The sequence below is a fragment of the Octodon degus genome, unplaced genomic scaffold (assembly GCF_000260255.1).
Source record: "Octodon degus isolate 3935 unplaced genomic scaffold, OctDeg1.0 scaffold00035, whole genome shotgun sequence".
In the NCBI taxonomy this organism is placed as follows: Eukaryota; Metazoa; Chordata; class Mammalia; order Rodentia; family Octodontidae; genus Octodon; species Octodon degus.
In genome coordinates this window covers 1,550,424-1,568,359 of record NW_004524611.1, presented here as the reverse complement: position 1 = coordinate 1,568,359, position 17,936 = coordinate 1,550,424, and the positions used below count along the sequence as shown (strand labels likewise).

At 48.2% G+C, this 17,936-nt stretch overlaps 1 protein-coding gene across 1 annotated transcript in view; it reads right to left on the bottom strand.

Moving 5' to 3' along the window:
• Ddc (dopa decarboxylase) overlaps positions 1 to 17,936 on the bottom strand; it is a 65,813-nt gene that overhangs the window by 4,021 nt on the left and 43,856 nt on the right. The window contains exons 10-13 of the mRNA XM_004630526.2: positions 16,505 to 16,581; positions 15,489 to 15,508; positions 14,153 to 14,251; positions 11,751 to 11,852 (exon numbers count right to left, since the gene is read on the bottom strand). Coding sequence (XP_004630583.1) covers positions 11,751 to 11,852; positions 14,153 to 14,251; positions 15,489 to 15,508; positions 16,505 to 16,581 — 298 coding nt within the window. The remainder of the gene's footprint in view (positions 1 to 11,750; positions 11,853 to 14,152; positions 14,252 to 15,488; positions 15,509 to 16,504; positions 16,582 to 17,936) is intronic.

Here is a 17,936-nt window from a genome sequence, read left to right as displayed (position 1 = left end):
CCCCCCCAATCACTGTTCTGTTCTTTTTTTTTTTTTTTTTTTTTAGTCAAGCACCTCTAGGGACAGACCACAGCAGTGCTGAAGGCAGTAAGCAGAACAGCAGGATCCTTCCTGCCCTGATGAGGAAGGGATGGAGACTGGGGGATCCAAGCCCCCCTGGGCTGCCTTAGGACACCAGCATTCCCCCTGCTAGAGCAGAGAGAAGACTCAGGCAGAGCAGCCTGGGGCTAACTCCACAGCGGCAGGGCCAGTGAGCTGGCTACCAGCACTCCGCTGGGCCTTGACCAGAAGCCTGAGAGGAGAGAGGGATGGACAGGGAGGTGTCCCCACGAGTGGGGCAGGGGCCACGCCAGGGCTGAAGAAGCCAACTGCCTGCATTTACTGAGAGCACGCTCAAGCTGTCTCTGTCTTGGGCAACACAGCAACAGGGAGAGATGCAGATGCAAGCAGGGTGAAGAACTGGGTGGGCCGTGGAGGGCACAGAGACAGCCGCTGGCTGAACACTCGGGCACGAGCCTCCGCGCCCAGAGGCCAGGATCTGCACTGTACCCAGCACAAATCCCACTGGAGACTCGGTGGGGCTTCTGGGCCAGATCTGGAGCCTTTTATTTATTTATTTTTTTTTTTTCTGTATTTTAGGGACGGGTCTACAGGGTGTTCAGGGTCCCACTACTAGATCAGACTCGTAGTGATCTGCCTGTTTAGAGCCTCCCAAGAGCTGGGATAACAGCCGTGTGCCACCACGCCCAGTCTCAATTGCCCTCTCAGGGTGCCCTGAGGTGGGGCCAGCACGGCAATCCCCGGCCCCTGCACCTGCTTGCAGGTGCTTTAATCTGCTGAGCTATTTGGCCGGCCCCTCAGATCTGGATCCCGACTTGAATGCTATCACAGAACCGTGGAGCCAGAGGAATTTTTGTTCTGCTCTGTTTTGTTTTGTTTTTCTTCTTTTGTTTCATTTTCTACTTCCTGTCTGGCTTTCCAGGGGAGTGTCTAGATTTTTACTTATATTGTTTGTTTTGTCTTGTTTTGTCTTTTCCTCTTACACCTCAACTATTTTTCTGGATATTTTCGTATTTTCCTGTGAGTGTGCAATGTCTCTAGTCTTTCTGGTTCACTTCGATATTCTTTTGCTTTCCATTCTTTCTCTCCTGTTCTCATCTCTAACTTCCCAAAGCCTGAGTGGTCACCCTTCACCTTCAGCCTCGCTCCTACTATAGTTCTTTTCATTTGTTTCTCTGTTTTGTTCCCTATGTCTCTTAAACCCTCCCCACACCATGTGGTAAAAGAACTTCACTGGGGCAAACTCAGTGTACGCAAGCTCCTGGTTTATGTCGGGTGTTGTTCTATAATTGTAGATCTTACACCTGTGGTCCAACCCACCAAAGTTAATACTCAGCAGAATGTGTCAGTTTCTAGATCGTGCTTGAAACTGTTGCTGTTGCTAGTCGTGCCACATTAGCCAAGATGTCACACCTGCTGCAATCAGTTGTTCTCCTTAGTATAACAACACTAGGGTGAAAAACATTACCAGGGCCCAATACCAAAGACCTGGGTACTAAGGCAAACTGCAACTACCAACCCTAATAAACTGAGATCGTGGGACCGACACAAAGGCCAAGGGCCAGCTACAGATGTCTCTGAGGACCACACATGGCCCGGAAGCCTCCGTACGGTGGTACAGCTGTCTACCACAGGAAATTTAAAAGCATCAACACAGAAAGAGACTTACACAATAGAAAAGAATAAGATGCAGAAGCAAAATGCAATCGCAGACCACCAGTCAACCCAGGAAAAGTCCAAGGGCCAAGACAGAGGAAATCAGGAGCCATGCACCCAAGTGTTCTGAAATGGTACCCGCAGAAGGAAAGATGCAGAACAGTGAGGCTACAGAGAAAGTCAGACCGATATGATCTCTCAAGTAAGAAAGAGACGAGGACCAAAATGAAGGCCTTGCTCGGTGAATCGAGAGTAGACACAGAGAAAAGGGAACTTATAAAATGACAGAAACCATGAGTGCCCCACAGACAAAACACACAAATCCACAAAACCAGTTCACATGGACATCCAAGAGATGACAACTTCCACTGAAAGTATACACAGTGGACTGAACTAAGGTGAGGAAAGAATATCAGATTTAGAAATGGTATTGACAGCAATCACAGAAAGAAAGATTTCTTCAAAACAGTGAGAGAGCACGAAAAGTCCACCAGCAGCTGCAAAGCAAGGTAAAGAAGAAAAGCGCCAAGCCCACAAGGAGGTCGGGGCAGCGCGAGCACCAGGCAAACCATGCAAACCTGTTCACAGAGCCAGTGGTGGCAAACCTCCAATGCGTGGAAGAGGCCCTAACTAGCCATGAACAAAATAAATCTTTATCAAAGCATATAATAAGCACAATAGAATATTTAAAGCTGTTAAAGACAATCACCTATAGTGGAATAAGTGCTTGCCCGGCAAGTGCAAGGTCCTGACTTTGATCCCAGGTACTACCAAAAAAAAAAAAAAAGAAAGAAAGAAAGAAAGAAAGAAAGAAAGAAAGAAAGAAAGAAAGAGAAAATCACCTATAAAGAAAAGCCCATCAGAATCACATCAGACTTCTCACAGCAAACCTTTAAGTTATGGAGTGTTTGGAGTCTATAGTCCTAAAAGAAAATACTCTCTAACCCAAAGTGATACGCCTTGCAAAGCTATCTTTCAACATCGATGGAGAAATAAAATACTTCCATGACAAAAACAAATAAAGAAATTCATGAACAACAAACCATCTCTCCAAAATGTTCTGAAGAATATTTTAGAAAGAGATGATGAAGACCACAATTCCAAGAACTCCAAGAGAAAGAAACCATCAAGTAAGGTAAGCAGTTAGACAGAGGGGAAAGATAGGGAACCAACAACAAGAAAATAATATGACAAGGACATATACCAGTTACAAACATCAATGTAAATGGCCTCAATTCTCCAATCAAAACAGACAGACTGGCAGAATGCATCAAGAAACAAGATCCAGAAATAGGCTGTATACAAGAAAAACATTTTTCTCAAGAAGAAACTCATAGACAGAAGCCAAAGAATAAAAAATAATACTTCTTGTAACAGGAGCCTGGAAAAAAAAGCAGGGGTGCTATTCTATTTGAAGACAAAGTGAACTTCAAGCCAAAACTGAGAGAACTTCTGCCACACTCTGAGGACCCCTCCAGACTCAGCCCAGGCCCAGGCCCAAGCCCGGCAAATGTGTGAGAGCTTCCACGCTCTCCTGCGCCCGCTGAGTCCCTCCAGACCCAGCCCAAGCCTGTTATGTGAGTGAGACCTTCAGCTGTGCTCTTGGGACCCCTCTGAACCCCTGAAGAACCAGCCCAGGCCAGGCATGTGAGTGAGAATTCTGCCACACTCTCTTGGGACCCCTCCAGACCCAGCCGAAGCCCAGGCCCAGCATGTGTGGGAGAACTTCCACGCTTCCCTTTGCCTGTGGGATCCCTCGGGATCCAGCCCAGGCCCACTTGTGAGTGAGTCCTTCTGACCTGCTCTCTGGACCCCTCCACACCCAGCCCAGGCCTAGCATACAGGCCTGGAGTGAAACCCTGCAGCTGACGTCCCTGCAGAAAGGCTAGGGGCCAAAACCACCTGGCTAATCCAGGAGCAGAATATCTTGCCAGAGGGGCACAGCAGGTTCACTTTCAAAGGCTGCAGCAGGAAGAAGCTGAGCACAGTAACCAGACCCAAGCCAGGCACAACTGGATGAATTAAAACTGCATAGATCTGCACCCAGCAAGCTGAGACACTGCTAGACCCAGATCTATGAGAGCATCCTCCCTCTTTCTCTCTTGACTGAGAGAAGAAGCAAAAGGTAACTGGGGTGAACTAGTCATCTGGAAAACACCAGGTACATCAAGGGGAGGCAATGAGACAGAAGTTAGCAGAAATAACTTAAATACAAATTCCCAATTTAATATCTGCTTAGCTATACAGATATGATTGCTCTTACTGTCTAAATTACAAAGCCATTAGTTACAAAAGTTTGTCAACTGCTAAGTATCATTACCCATCATTAATGTTCCTTATTGTAGTTATGTAAATACAAAACTATAACTGCTTTAATCGTATAATGTCTCTTGTGTAAGAATTTCAGTAGGTGGTAAGGTTATAACTGCACCAAAGCTCTACACCAAAGGTCAGGGGACAGTGCTCTACAAAATGATAAAGAGAAGGAGCAAAATGCAATCTCAGACCCCGAGCCCACCCAGAACAAGTGCAGAGGACACTAGCACAGAAGAAATTGGGAACCACACAGCTGAAATGTCTGAATCAACAGCATCTGAAGTAAAGAAACAACAGCAGAAAGGTATAGAGGAACTCAGATCAGAAATAACCTCTGAAATACAAAAAAAGAAATCTCTGAATTAATATCATCTGAAGTAAAGACTCAACTGCAGAAACATATAGAGGAAATCAGATCAGAAACAATCTCTGAAGTAAAAAAGGAAAGGATAACTATAGTGAAAGAATTAATAACTTCTTCTCAAGAAGATACTAATAAAAAAAATAGAGAAGATTAGAGAAACGATGCAATCCTTGAATGAGCACTATACGAAAGAAATAGATCACATGAAGCAGAGTCAAAAAGATATAGAGGAAATTAAAATCTCAATCACAAGCCTGCAAAACCATTTTAGTGCAAGTGAAGATAGAGTTTCAGATCTTGAAGATGCTGGTGCAGCTAGTGAAAAGGTAAGAAAAGATCTCTTAAAAACAACTAGGATGAGGGAAAAAATAATTCATCACCTGCAAGATGATGCAAATATGAACCATATGAGACTAATAGGCATTAATGACAAAGAAGGAGTCAATACAAATGATATCAAAAGAATATGGGCAGAAGTAATAACAGAAAACTTCCCAAATATGAGGAAACAATCTAACATTCAGGTAACTGAAGCATATAGAATGCCAAATAACTTCAACCCAATTAAAAACACACCAAGACATATAATAGTCAAGATCCCAGAAATTCAGCACAAGAATAATATACTGAAAACCGCTAGAGAAAAGAAGCAGATCACATTCAAAGGAAAACCCATCAGAATTATGGGTGACTTCTCTTCACAAACCATGAAGGCAAGAAAAGCACGGAGCAGAGTACTTCAAGTCCTCTATGAAAACAAATTCCAGCCCACACTACTATACCCTGCAAAACTCTCTTTCAAGTTTGATGGAGAAGTGAAATACTTCTATGACAAAGAACAACTAAAGAATTTCATAACGAAAAAGCCAACCCTACACAGACTTCTAAAAGATGCTCTAGAGAGAGATTAAGATGATCAGAACTCCACGAATGAGAACAGAAGGAACCCACAAAATAAGGCAAAGCACAGGAGAAAAAGGAGTAAACAACAGCAGGTAAATAACATGTCAATCGCAAGTCAATACATCTGAATTATAACCATCAATGTAAGTGGACTCAATTCACCAATTAAAAGAAATAGATTGACACAGTGGATCAGGAAGCAAAATCCAATAATATGCTGTTTACAAGAAACACATTTAACTCATAAGGAAATTCATAGGCTGAAATTCAAAGGATGGAAAACAATACTACACACCCCAGCACCTCAGAAAAAAGCAGAGGTAGCAATCCTTTTCTCAGCCAATCTCAGCTTCAAACCAAGAATTATTAAGAGAAACAAAGAAGGTCACGACATCCTTATAAAGGGAACAATCCAAGAGTAAGAGATGAAAACCATAAACATATATGCAACAAATACCAGTGAATACAACTACATAAAGCAAATATTAACAGACATGAAAAATCAAATAAGTGCTAATACAATTGTATTGGGGGAACTCAATACCCCACTGTCACAAGAAGACAGATCAACTAGACAAAAATTCAACAATGAAATATTAGAACTGAACCAAACATCAAAATACACATTCATCTTTGATGCACATGGGATGTGCTTTAAAATAGATCACCGACTCACTCATCAAACATGCTTAAGGCAATGCCAAGGAGCTGAAATCATCCCATGCATGTTATCAGAACACAATGCAATGAAATTTGAAATAAATGGCAAGAGACCACACTAAAATAAAGTTGGAAACTAGTGGTTATAAGAACTTCATGAACACATGGAAATTAACTAGCATCCTCCCAAACAACCAACGGGTCACAGATGAAATTAAATAAGAAATTATACAGCTTCTACAATTAAATGATAATGACAATATAACATGCTGGAACTTATGAGACACAATGAAACATTCTGAAAAGGGAGGTTTATAGCAGTAAATACCAACATCAGAAAAACAGAGCAAGCACAAAGAAACAAATTAATGCTGAACCTCAAACTTCTAGAAAAGATCAGCCTAAGCCAAAGACTCATATACGGGAGAAAATAATGGAGATCAGAGCACAAATTAATGCACTGGAAACTAAGAAAACAATACCAAAAAAATCAATGAATCAAGGAGTTGGCTCTTTGAAAGACTAAATAAAATGACCAAAGCCTTATCCAATAATATAAGCAATAAGGGTAGAAACAACATAAAACAGAAAGGATAGAAAAGATTCAAACCCATGAAATGAGGAATGAAAAGGGTGAAATCACAACAGACCTTGCAGAAATCCAGAAGATCATCTACACCTACTTTGAAAACTTGCAATCTAATAAAATGGAAAAATGCAGAAGAAATGGACAGATTCCGAGATTCATACAAATTACCAGCACTAAACAAAGAAGATGTTAAAAATCCTAAATAAACCAGTATCAGTCAAAGAAATCAAGTATGTAATTGAAAACCTACCAACAAAGAAAATGCTGGCCTGATGGATTCATTGCTGAATTCTACATAAGTGCAGAGAAGACCTAACACAACTACCTCTTAAACTATTTAATAAAATTGAAATGGAAGCAAATACTCCCAACTTCATTTCTGGAATAAAGCATTACCCTGATTTCAAGACTGAAGAAGGACTCAGCTAAGAAAGAGGACTACAGGCTAATCTCTTTAATGAACATAGCTGCAAAAATCCTCAATAAGATACTGGCAAATAGTATCAAGCAAATCATCAAGATTATATACCATGACCAAGAGGGATTCATCCCAGGGATACAGGGATGGTTCAACATACCTAAGTCAGTAAGTATAATACACCATATTAATAGAGCCAAGGACAAAAATGTTATCATCTCGAGAGAGATAGAAAAAGCTTTTGACAAACTTCAGTACCCATTCATAACAGAAATCCTACAGAAAATTGGAATAGATGGTCTTTTATCTCAATCTAATGAAAGCCATCTATACAAACCAACTGCCAACATTATAGTAAGTGGACAAAAACAAAATTTTGATTCTAAAATCAGGAGCAAAACAAGCATGTCCACCATCTCTACTCTTATTCAATATAGTCCTGGAAAGTTTAGCCAGAGCGATTAGAAAGTGAAAAAAATAAAAGCAATAACAAAAGGAAAGGAAGAAGCTAAATTATCATTCTTTGCAGATGACATGATATTCTACACAGAAGAACCCCAAAAGCTCCACTAAAAATCTGCTAGACTTAATAAGGAAATTCAGGAGCACAGCTGGATACAAACTCAATATACAAAAGTCAACAGCCTTCCTGTATACAAACAACAAACTCACTGAGAAACACCTTCCACAATAGTATCCAAAACCATGAAATACTGAGGAATGAATCTTAACAAAGGATGTAAAAGACCTCTATATCGAAAACTGCAGTACTGTGAAAAGGGAGATTGAAACAGATGTCCGAAAAGGGAGAGACAGCCCTTGCTCTTGGGTAGGAGGAGCCAATATAGTGAAAATGACTATGCTTCTGAACTGTTAGACAGATTTAGTGCAATTTCAATCACAATTCCAACCGTATATGTTACAGAATTAGAGGAAGCAATCCTAAAATTCAGCTGAAATCTTAAGAGACCTAGAATAGCAAAAGCAATCCTGAGCAACAAAGGAAACCCGAGGGCATCACCATTCAGACTTGAAATTATATTACAAAGCTCCTGTGATAAAAACAGCACAGTGCTTGCATAAAGAACAGACCTGAGCACTAATGGAGCAGATTAGAAGATGCAGAAACACTCCAAACACAGCCAGCCACCTTGTCCTTAAAAGGGTCAAATCCCTTCACTGGAAGAAATGGTGCTGGGAAAAACTGGCTGTCCACCGTGCCAAAGACTAAAATTAGACCCATGTTTCTCACCATGCACTAAACTAAAATAACAATGGACCAAAATCTAACTATTAAGACAGAAACACTCAATCTTCTGGAAGAGAAAACAGGTAGAGCTCTTGAAAATACAGATGTGGGCAAAGACTTTATGAACAAATCCCCGGTTATACGGGGACTATTATAAAGAATCAAGTGGAATCTCTTCTTATTGAAATGCTTTTGCTCAGTAGAAGAAATCACCAACATAATGAAAGACAGTTTACAAAATGGGAAACATTTTTTCTAACTGTTCCTCAAAAAATAAATATAAAGAACAAAAATCATACCCCCAAACAAAAACCTAATCCAAATTGGACCTCTCAGATGAACAGGCACTTCTCAGATGACAAAATGTATATGGCAAATAAATACCTGACAAAATATTCAACATCACTGGTCATTCAAAAAATGAAAATTAGGGGGCCCAGTGAGATAGTTCAGCAGACTAAAGTGACTGCTTAGGCAAGTGTAGGCAAGCGCAGGGACCTAGGTTTGATCCCCGACACCACATGCCGTGCCAGCCATGCCCCCAGCGTAGGCTGAGCTGGCCACAAAAAAAAGGAAATGTAAATTAAAACAACACTGAGATTCCATCTCGCTCCAGAATGAATGGCAATATCAAGAAATAAACCAATAACAAATGCTGGCAGGACCACAGAAGAAAAAGAACCCTTTCCACTATTGGAAGGAATGTAGACTGGGACAATGACTGTGGGAATCAGTGTGGAGATTCTTCAAAACACAAAAACCAAAAGCTCAATTTTACTCAATTATTTTCATTCTCCATATCCTCCCTAAAGAATTAAAAAGGCCATATATCAGAGTGTTATGGGCATACCCATTTTTATACGAGCAGAGTCTGTAATAGCTAAACAGCCCAAATGTCCATCACTGGGCGAACAAAGAAGACGTATTTTTAACACCATAGAACACTATTCAGCCATAAAGAAGGATACACTTGAGATATGTCTTGAGACTGTATTCTTACGTAAAATAAATCACGCACATGTGTCAATACCGCACTATCTCTCTGTTATGAGAAACTGAAAGTAAAAATAAAGATCAAAATGTGTATTAGATATTTTCAAATAAGAAGACAACTAGGAAAGGAGAAGAGGAAAGGAAATAAGGGAAAAGAAAAAAAATAAGAGAAGAGGGAAAAATGGAAACAAAGCCTTTGTAAATAGGGAGAGAGGGCTGGGGAGCTAGCTCAGCGGCACAAGCACCTGCCTGGCAAGTGTAAGGTCCTGAGCTCGATCTCTGGTACAAAAATAAAAATAAAATAAAATTAAAAAAACTTTCCAGGATCCAATCCCCGGCATGATGGCATGTTGGCCCTGTCCCCAGAGTTGCTGAGACAGTAATAGAGACTGTGCGTGGTGGCAAACACCTGTAATCCCAGCATTTGGGAGGCTGAAAACAGGAGGATCACTACAAGTCCAAACTGTATAGTGAGACCCTGTAGACCATGTACTAAATGCATTTTAAAAAATACAAAGAGGACTAGGAGCTGAAAATGGGAGAGTGGAATGGGAGAGAAAGGGAATGAAGTTCTAGCATGTGCAGGTACTGACTTGCTAGGAGGGATGGGGCCATGGTGTGTATCTAAAGTGAACCAGTAAAATTAGTTAAAAATGCAACTAAAAGGGGCACATTGTCCCTTAGGCAATGTGAGAAAAAAATAAAGACAACAAACTAAACAAAAAGTGAAGAATCTATGGTCCCAGGGCTGTGGAGTTTTACTGAGAGGATTCACCCAAGAGCACACATCTGAAATTTATATAATGATATTTAATAAACATCAGCAACTTAGGAGAAAACTGCTTTCCAAGTTCAAGTGAATGTCCATGAATTAGAGGCAAGAAAGCCTCTAATTCTTGAGATGGAAGAGCAAAGATGACAGAAATAAGCTGAGCAGACACACAGGGCCAGGGACACAGGACCACCGCGGCAGCAGCCGTGTCCTGCGCGTGTGATAAGGAGCCCAAGAGACACTGAGGAGGTCAGCGATGGGCGGACTTGTGAGCGGGGGAGGGAAAGGGCAGACGGCGTGGGGACCACAGAGGCAGGAGATGGCTACCAGCCCCCAGAAGAAGCGCATGTGCTTGCAGCGCTGGGTTCACGAAGGACAGTGCTTGTGAGCCCAGAGGTGCCCTGGGTTCCTGCCGGGACCACGAGGCCAAAAGCCGGCACAGAGGGGTCTGCTGTGGTCCTGACCCTGCTGACGTCATGCCCAGGGAAAGGAGCAGCCACAAGCGGCCGCTTATACGCGTGTCCAGAGGACAATGCTCTGGAACCAGAGTATGATGGCCCGGACCAGGCAGCAGCACAAGGCTGGATGGGGTTCTCGCTGGGTGGGGAAGATGTTGTGAAATCAGATGGTGGGGATGGCTGCACCGCCCTGCGGATGCACCAGAAGTGCCGCAGTGACAACTGCACGCAAAGTGAGCTGTATCTGACCAACACTACAGAAGTCCTGCAAGAAAACCGACCACAGAAACGAGACAGCCACTGGGGGCAGGCAAACCGGGGCAAAGCACAACACCAACACTAGCACTGATGGATGATGGGACTGGCCCCTCCAGGCGACAGGGTCACCATGGGACTGGCCCTGCACCCTGCTGGGCGCGCGGGTCTCTCCCTGCCCCTGCACCAGCCCAGCCCTGCCCTCCACCAGCTCCCCTCCAGCCGGCATAGGATGCGGCATAGAATCTCCGCCTTGCACCTCCGAGACCAACTGCTCCACGCCTAGGTCTCATCCCCACTCAACTCCAAGACCCATGAGCAGAAGGAAGGGAAAGGAGGTGGTTCACAGAGGGCAGTGCCACACTGAGAAACGACATCAGGACAGTGACACAGCCCAGCCTGCTTCTCCTGATTCCCACCTTTGAGCCAGGAGGCCTTGGGGAAAAGCCTGGAATTGACTCACAGCCTGTTAGCCTTTTGGGGTGACGGCATCTGGAGTCCCAGCAATCGGTGCGTGGATGGGGGGACTGCAAGTTCCAGACCAGCCTGAGCAGCTCAGGGAGATCCTGCCTTTTAGTTTTGAGGAAGGTGGGGTCACAGACTCTGTCTCCCTACTGCAGTCTCAGTGTGGCCCCAGGGTCCTCCTCTCTGGCTCTATTTCCACGAGAGACATTAGTCGGTCGTGCAGAACACAGCAGCGAGGTGGACAGTCCCAGCAACGCCAGCCTGACACCAGGCACACGCGGCTCAGGCAGCAGAACGCCCCTATGTCTGCCTCGCCCCTCGGTCTGGATCCTGCTGGGACGCAGGGCAGAACCGCAGGTTGGCTTTTTTAACCTGAGCGTGCAGGTGGGCTGACGCTGCAGGTCCAGGGTGACACAAGGTCGGCCAGCTGTGGGCAGCCACAGTCCTGCAGAGGGTCCCTGCGACAGGAGTGGGGAGACAGAGCCCCCAGGCAGCTAGCGGAGCATCCAAGAGTGGAGGCTGGAGCGGTGTCTGCTCCTGTCTCACGCAAAGAAAGCGAGGAAAGCAAGGAGGCTGCGACAGGCGCACGTACCTTGAGCCGGAAGCAGACCAGCCCCAGAGTGACCTCCACGCAGATCTCAAAGCGGCGGTCCTGGAGCACCAAGGCCTCGAACTCGTGGGCCAGCTGCACATGCTGGGGAGAGAAGGGCAGTCGCCCTGAGTTTCTCGTCGCCCTGCGCTCAGGACTTAGCCCCCAGAAGACCTTAGCAGACAGCACAGGTCTCACTCCTGAGCGACATTCACGCAGGGAAACATCAGTGGCTTCTGCTCAGGGGCCACTGCGCCCAGCCCCAGAGCGGCCTTCGCAGTTTTAGAGCACTTTCGAGAGGTATCGGACACCCACTGTTCACAAGGCTGGACTTGAACCCTGGGCCGTGTGCACTGAGCTCCCTCACCTTGCTCCTCATTTACCTTCTGGACGTTTGTGGAACACACACGCCGCAAGGGCGGTGGAGACCGCGCTCCCTGGGTCTGGGTGCGCTTCCGGCCCTCTCCTTCCGGCCTCCGTGCAGAGCTGACACCAGGTACCCGGTAGGTGCGGGAGAAGGTCCCAAGCACCGGCCAGGGCTGGCCTGACCCCGGACATGGAAATGAGCGATACCGAGGTAGAGCACCAGAGGGCGCCAAAGACCCCCCAAACTCGGGGACACTAGCTGGGCGCACGCAGGCTCCCCCAGGGCCTCAAGCTTAGGGCTGTGTCTCTGTTTCTGTTCAGAGGCGCGCTGCATCTGAACCCAGGACAGCGCAAGCCCGCTGGCTGTCTTGGAGTTACTGTTTATCGGACGGGGCTGAGGCTGCAGAGACCCAGCCCGACTGGCACCACCAGGTAGGGTGGAGGGACAGTGGCTTGAAGGCATGGGCCCACCCCAGCTCCATATCAACCACTTGGGCACGTTTTGTGGAGGAAAATGTGACGTGTGGGTTGAAAAATATGGCATATGTTTAAATTTATAAATTTATAAATTAATTACAGTGAAAGACACTGCCATGAGCCCTTCTCGAAATCCTCCCCCTTGCACCAAACACGCTTGTCCCACCGCCCTCGCTCCTCTGAAGCAGCTCTGGGAGGCCCTGAGCTCCGCGGTCCTAGCCGCCCCACGGTCCTGAATCAGTTCAAACTTTGGTGTTTCATGGGTCATCGTGACTTTGCAGAGCAGCCACAAGCCACGGTGTGAGATCTGATGGATATGGCAGGTGAGGACACAGCCTCCTTTTCACGAGCTGCCTTTCCTCGGGGCTGCGCTTGGGCAACAACTTTCACTCTATTTTTGATCCACGTCATAAAGACACAGGAAAGAAGGTTTCAGAACTGTGGTAGAAAGTGGCCAGAACGATGGGCGAAGCATTTTCACCTAGCAATGTATCTTCTAACGTAATAAGTTCAATGCAAGGGCCTGCGAGATAGCTCAGCAGACTAAATGCCTGCGTAGGCAAGCACAGGACTGGTTCAGTCCCTGGCACCCCAGGCACGCTGAGCCAGTGATGGAGTCCAGGCGTGGCGGAGCACACCTGTAATCCTAGCGCTGGAGCGGCTGAGAACAGGAGGATCACTATGAGTCTGGGCCGCATGGTGAGACTCTGCACCAAATATATAAAATAATTAAATCAAATAAATAAGCTCAGTGTAAATGATCACGTAGCTTCCAGGCACCCACCGTGGGCTTCCACTACTTTTTGAGCCTCGCTCCTGTACTTTTGCCAGGTAGACGAGGCAGGAGAACGACCGAGACAGTATTCTGGCTTGGGCCCCCTCCGTGGAGCTCATAATCTACAGAGGAGGCGACCCAGAGATCCCTAGCAGTGTGACCACCCACACCCTCCACCCTCCGCAGCCACGCTACAGTCTGTTTCCTTTAGCAGACCTCCACGTCATCGAAGGCCATGTGTTGACGTTCCCGACGAGCAGGGACAGCCCAGGGCGCCGTGTTCCCGGGGCCGTGTCCCCTACTGCCCATCGTGCAGGCTCATGCAGTGAGGCTCCCATGACGACGACAAAAGCACCTACTGCACACTGCTCAGAACTCACCCCGCAGTAAGCGACCCTGACTGCACTTCCTTTCCAGCCATCTGAGTTCGCTTCTGAGGGCCCACGACCTCGGTAACATTACTCAGATAAAAAAATGAAGGCAGGCGGAGTGCAGGGACACATGTGTGGATTCCAGGGCACCGGGAGGCTGAGGCAGGAGGGTCACAAGTCTGTGCCCAGCCAGGCCAGCTCGGCAACTCAGCGAGATGCTGTGTCAAAATTCAAAAAAAGCTAAAATAAAAAGAGCTACGGAGGTAGCTCGGTGCTGAGGCCCTGGGTTCCATCATTAATACCACAAGATGGAGAATGAGGAGGAGAAAGGGGGGATGGAAGGAGGGAGGGGCAGAGGGAGGAAAGAGGGAGAGAGGGAGGGAGGGCGGGCAGGCAGGCAGCCCGCACCCACCCACCTTGCGGATGTGGGCCTGCAGGCCCTTGACTCCATACATTCTGAAGACAAACCACAGTTTCAAAGAGCGGAATCTCCGGCCCAGGGGGATCTGCCAGTGCTGAAATGAAACAGAACACAGCGCATCCGTGAGGGCCACGTCCAGAGCCGGCTTCCTCTCCAACCCCGCACTTGATCTGTTTCCTGGTATCTTTCCCTCCACAGCTGAAAAGGCTTGAACCGCACTCCAACCTGCTCCTGCTAAGGCACCAACATGTGGGGCGACATTCAGTCCCGTCATCCTCATGGCCTGGGAGCCCGGCGGGGGGTGGGGGTGTGAGATTGGGACCCAGACCCTAGGCTCTGCTTCCATGGGGCTGCACCCCTCTGGGACCTCTGTCTGCTGACCACAGCAGTGGTGTCAGTGTGGCTGCCTCGGCCCGCACCCCCTGGCTTGGAGGGAAGCAAGGCTATCCGTGAGTCTTCAGGTGCAGTTCGCAGCCAGACACCGAGCAAGGCCTGGTTTCGGGAACACCCACCTCTGGGCTAGTCTCTGTCCTCAGGTCCCGTAGCCCTGCACTTCCCCGCGTGCCCTCAGGGGGCAGCATTGAGGCGGGGGCGTGGCTGGCTCCCCACCCGCGGGCTGCAGCAGCCCGAAGGGAGGAGCCTCCAGAGCCGGCAGCACCCACTCAGGGAAGAGGCTGGGCTAGAGGCAGGGATGTCTAGGAGCCTGAGGACCCTTGGAGCCCAGGGGAAAGGCCTTGCTCTTGCTAGGACAGCAGCGTGGAGCGTACAGCCATGGAGGCTCTGGAGAGTGGTGGTGGGCCGGGGCCTGGTGGGCAGCAGTGACGACCGTCCAAGCTAGGGTCCTCAATAGTCACCTGAGTGTCCCTGCTCCCAGAGCTTTTGTCTTGCTGACGTTTCCTAGCACTGCGCCCTTCCAGAGCAGGCCCAGGCAACCTGGTGTCTCCCAAGTAGAAACCTGGTATTTCCACCGTGCAGGTGAGAGGCATGTTAGGCAAAGCTCCCTAGGGCCTCTGCCGTCCTCTGGCCACTGCCCCCACCCTGTCAGGACCCGCCCGGGACCAGCACAACGTAGAGAGAAGTGTCCAGTAGGCAGGCAGCCACACAGGACTGGGGCCCGGGGAGCGCTGGCCCCACCAGCACTGTGGCTCAGCCAGGTCTCCCTGACCGGCCCTGCAGGTAGCAGGGTGACAGAGCTGCGCACGGCCCCCAGAGCCCCACTCATGGGTCAGGGGGGACCTGCTTGTGGGGCAAGGGGCACCCCCAGTCAGCTGGGAGGCCCCAGCACTGCCCATGTGGCGGATTTCAGCCTAGCAAGACGGGCAGCCACTTACCCTGTAGTCAGTGATAAGACCTGAGAACGAGAGGAGAGAGAAGCCATTAGACCAAGGTGCAGACCACACCCCAGTCCTCATCTTCCAGGTGGTCAGGCCAGGTGGCCACTCTGTCTGCCCTGTGCCTAGCATGCTGTCCCCATCACCGTGGGGAGAACTTGGCTAGGGACTGCAGGTTCTCTGAGTGGGCTTGCCTGTGGGGAGGGAGATGGGGGACAGGGACACACAGTGACTCATCAGTGACCCCAGCTTCCTGGGCAGTGGTGTCTGAGCCCAGCTGCAGCTGCCCTGCACTCCTGCTGCTGGGAGGAGCCATCTAATCCGACCCACCACATCAGCGATGCCTGCACTCTGGCCCCCAGGAAAGAGCAGGCATGTTCTCCAACAGCAGAAAATTGGCAGCACTGGAGGAAATGGAGATGGCCAGGCTCATCCCTGCCTGGCAGGTTCCAAGCCAGCCTCACCACCTATCTCGGCGCTGGTCCCATACCATCGTCCCTTCTGGCCTAAGGTTCTCATCATAACAGGGCTTTAAAAATATCACAGGTCAGATGTATGCTGGCCGGGCCTGGCCGTGTGGCCCTGCGCGCAGATGGCTGTGATCATCCTTCGTGTCCATTGGTCTGGCATTTCTGGTATTAAAATGATCAAATAAGTGGGAAAAAAAAAAAAAAAAAAAAGGTCCACAGCCCTGTGGAATAGCCTGGCAGAAACCATGAGAATGAGGAGCAGCGCCCTAGGAGCCCGGCCGGTGTGGCCCTCAGGCGAGGCGGTGGCTGTTAAAGAGTATGCGTGGCAGCCCCTGTTTCCGCCCCTCGGACTGCAGGATCCCTGATGGCAGCTGCCAGTCAGAGCTGGGCACTTACATCTAAATGGATTAAAGGAACTTAGAAACCTAACTTTTCAGCCTTGGGCAGTTCTCAGTGGCCACCTACTGGACAGCCTGGAAGGACAAACTTTTCTGCCATTGCTAAAAACAAAGCCAGGAAGAGACAGCAAAGGAGAGTGCCCCTTACCCGAGTCCTGGTGGCTGTGCTTCAGGTAAACCGGGTCCAGCTTGAAGGCTCCGATGAGGTCTGTCCTCTTTTTCACCCTAGTTGGAAGGAGCAAAAGATAGCAACAGGGGTAGATCTACTGTGTCGCCCCAGAGTCTCCTGCGGGGGGCGGGGCCGAGCGCGGCCGTGGATTGGTCCGCAGGTGCAGTTGGGAGGAAGCAGTCAGCCCCTCAGGGCACGTGGTCATCCCAGCGCGTCCCTCCTCTCCCACTTCCTGTTCGCCCTGGGCCAGCCGTGGACAAGCCACTGGAACCTGTGAGCCTAACACGCCTCTCTGCCTATAAGTGATAGGTGTCAAAGGAGGACAGTGAGACAGTAGAGATCGTGATGCACAGCGCCCGCCCCCTGGCCTGGCCTGTGCAGGCACCACTGGCCACCAGACCCACCCAGCATTTGCCTGCACCTTCAGAGAGGCTGCTGGGGGTGGCAGGAACAAAAATGAGCCCTAACTAGCCCTGGGTTCCTGCCAGGCCTGCTGGCCACGCCCACGTAAGCCACGCCCACCCAAGCCACGCCCACCCAAGCCTTTCTTTTAAATGCAGATAGCAGATGTGTGCTTTGGTACAACGGAGGAAAGGTTTTCTTTGGAAAAGATCTGATATTAAGGGATCATTAAGGTCTACGCAGACCAGTTCACGTTTACATATAAAAGATTCAAAACACCAAATAAGTCATAAAAAGTTCAAGAGGAATAATAAATTCATTAGGCAATGTATTGCTGTGTTGATAATGGTTGCCAGTTTTGGAAGGTTCAGTTGTCTTGTCCACTCCAGTAATGTAGGCCTAGAACCGCAGTGTTCATATTACGCGAAGGACTAAGCGTTGGTAATATCTCATTAAACGAGAGACTTCTTATTGTGAGGAACGCAAAAGTGCCAGCGAGAGCAACTTTAAAAACCCATTGTTAGGTTATTTGTTGAATTAGTGGAAAAGTTGAAAGATATCTGTAAGAAATTCACAATTGAGAATTGTTGGCTTGTTTCCAATTGCTTTCTTTTATTCTCTGTCTGTGTCTCTCTCTTTCTGTTTTGAAACAAAGTCTCAGCACATAGTTCAGGGTGTTCTTACACACTTCCTATGCTGGTCTTGAACTTCTCACCCTCCTACCTCAGCCTCCCATGCTCTCAGCAGTTTCCAATTATTTCTCTCTCTTTTGGGGGGGCCACTGGGAATTGGACCCAGGCCTTCACACTGAGCCACATCCCCAGCCCTTTGTACTTAGTTTGAGACCGGATCTAACTGCCCGAGCTCTGCTCCCACTGGCGCTCCTCCTGCCTCAGCCTCCCAGAGTGCAGGGGTTACAGGTAAGTGACACCGGCCAGGCTGTGGTGTCAGTGACATGTTCCAGGTCCTTGGCAGTGAGAGAGAGCTCGCCTTCTCCAGACTGACATAC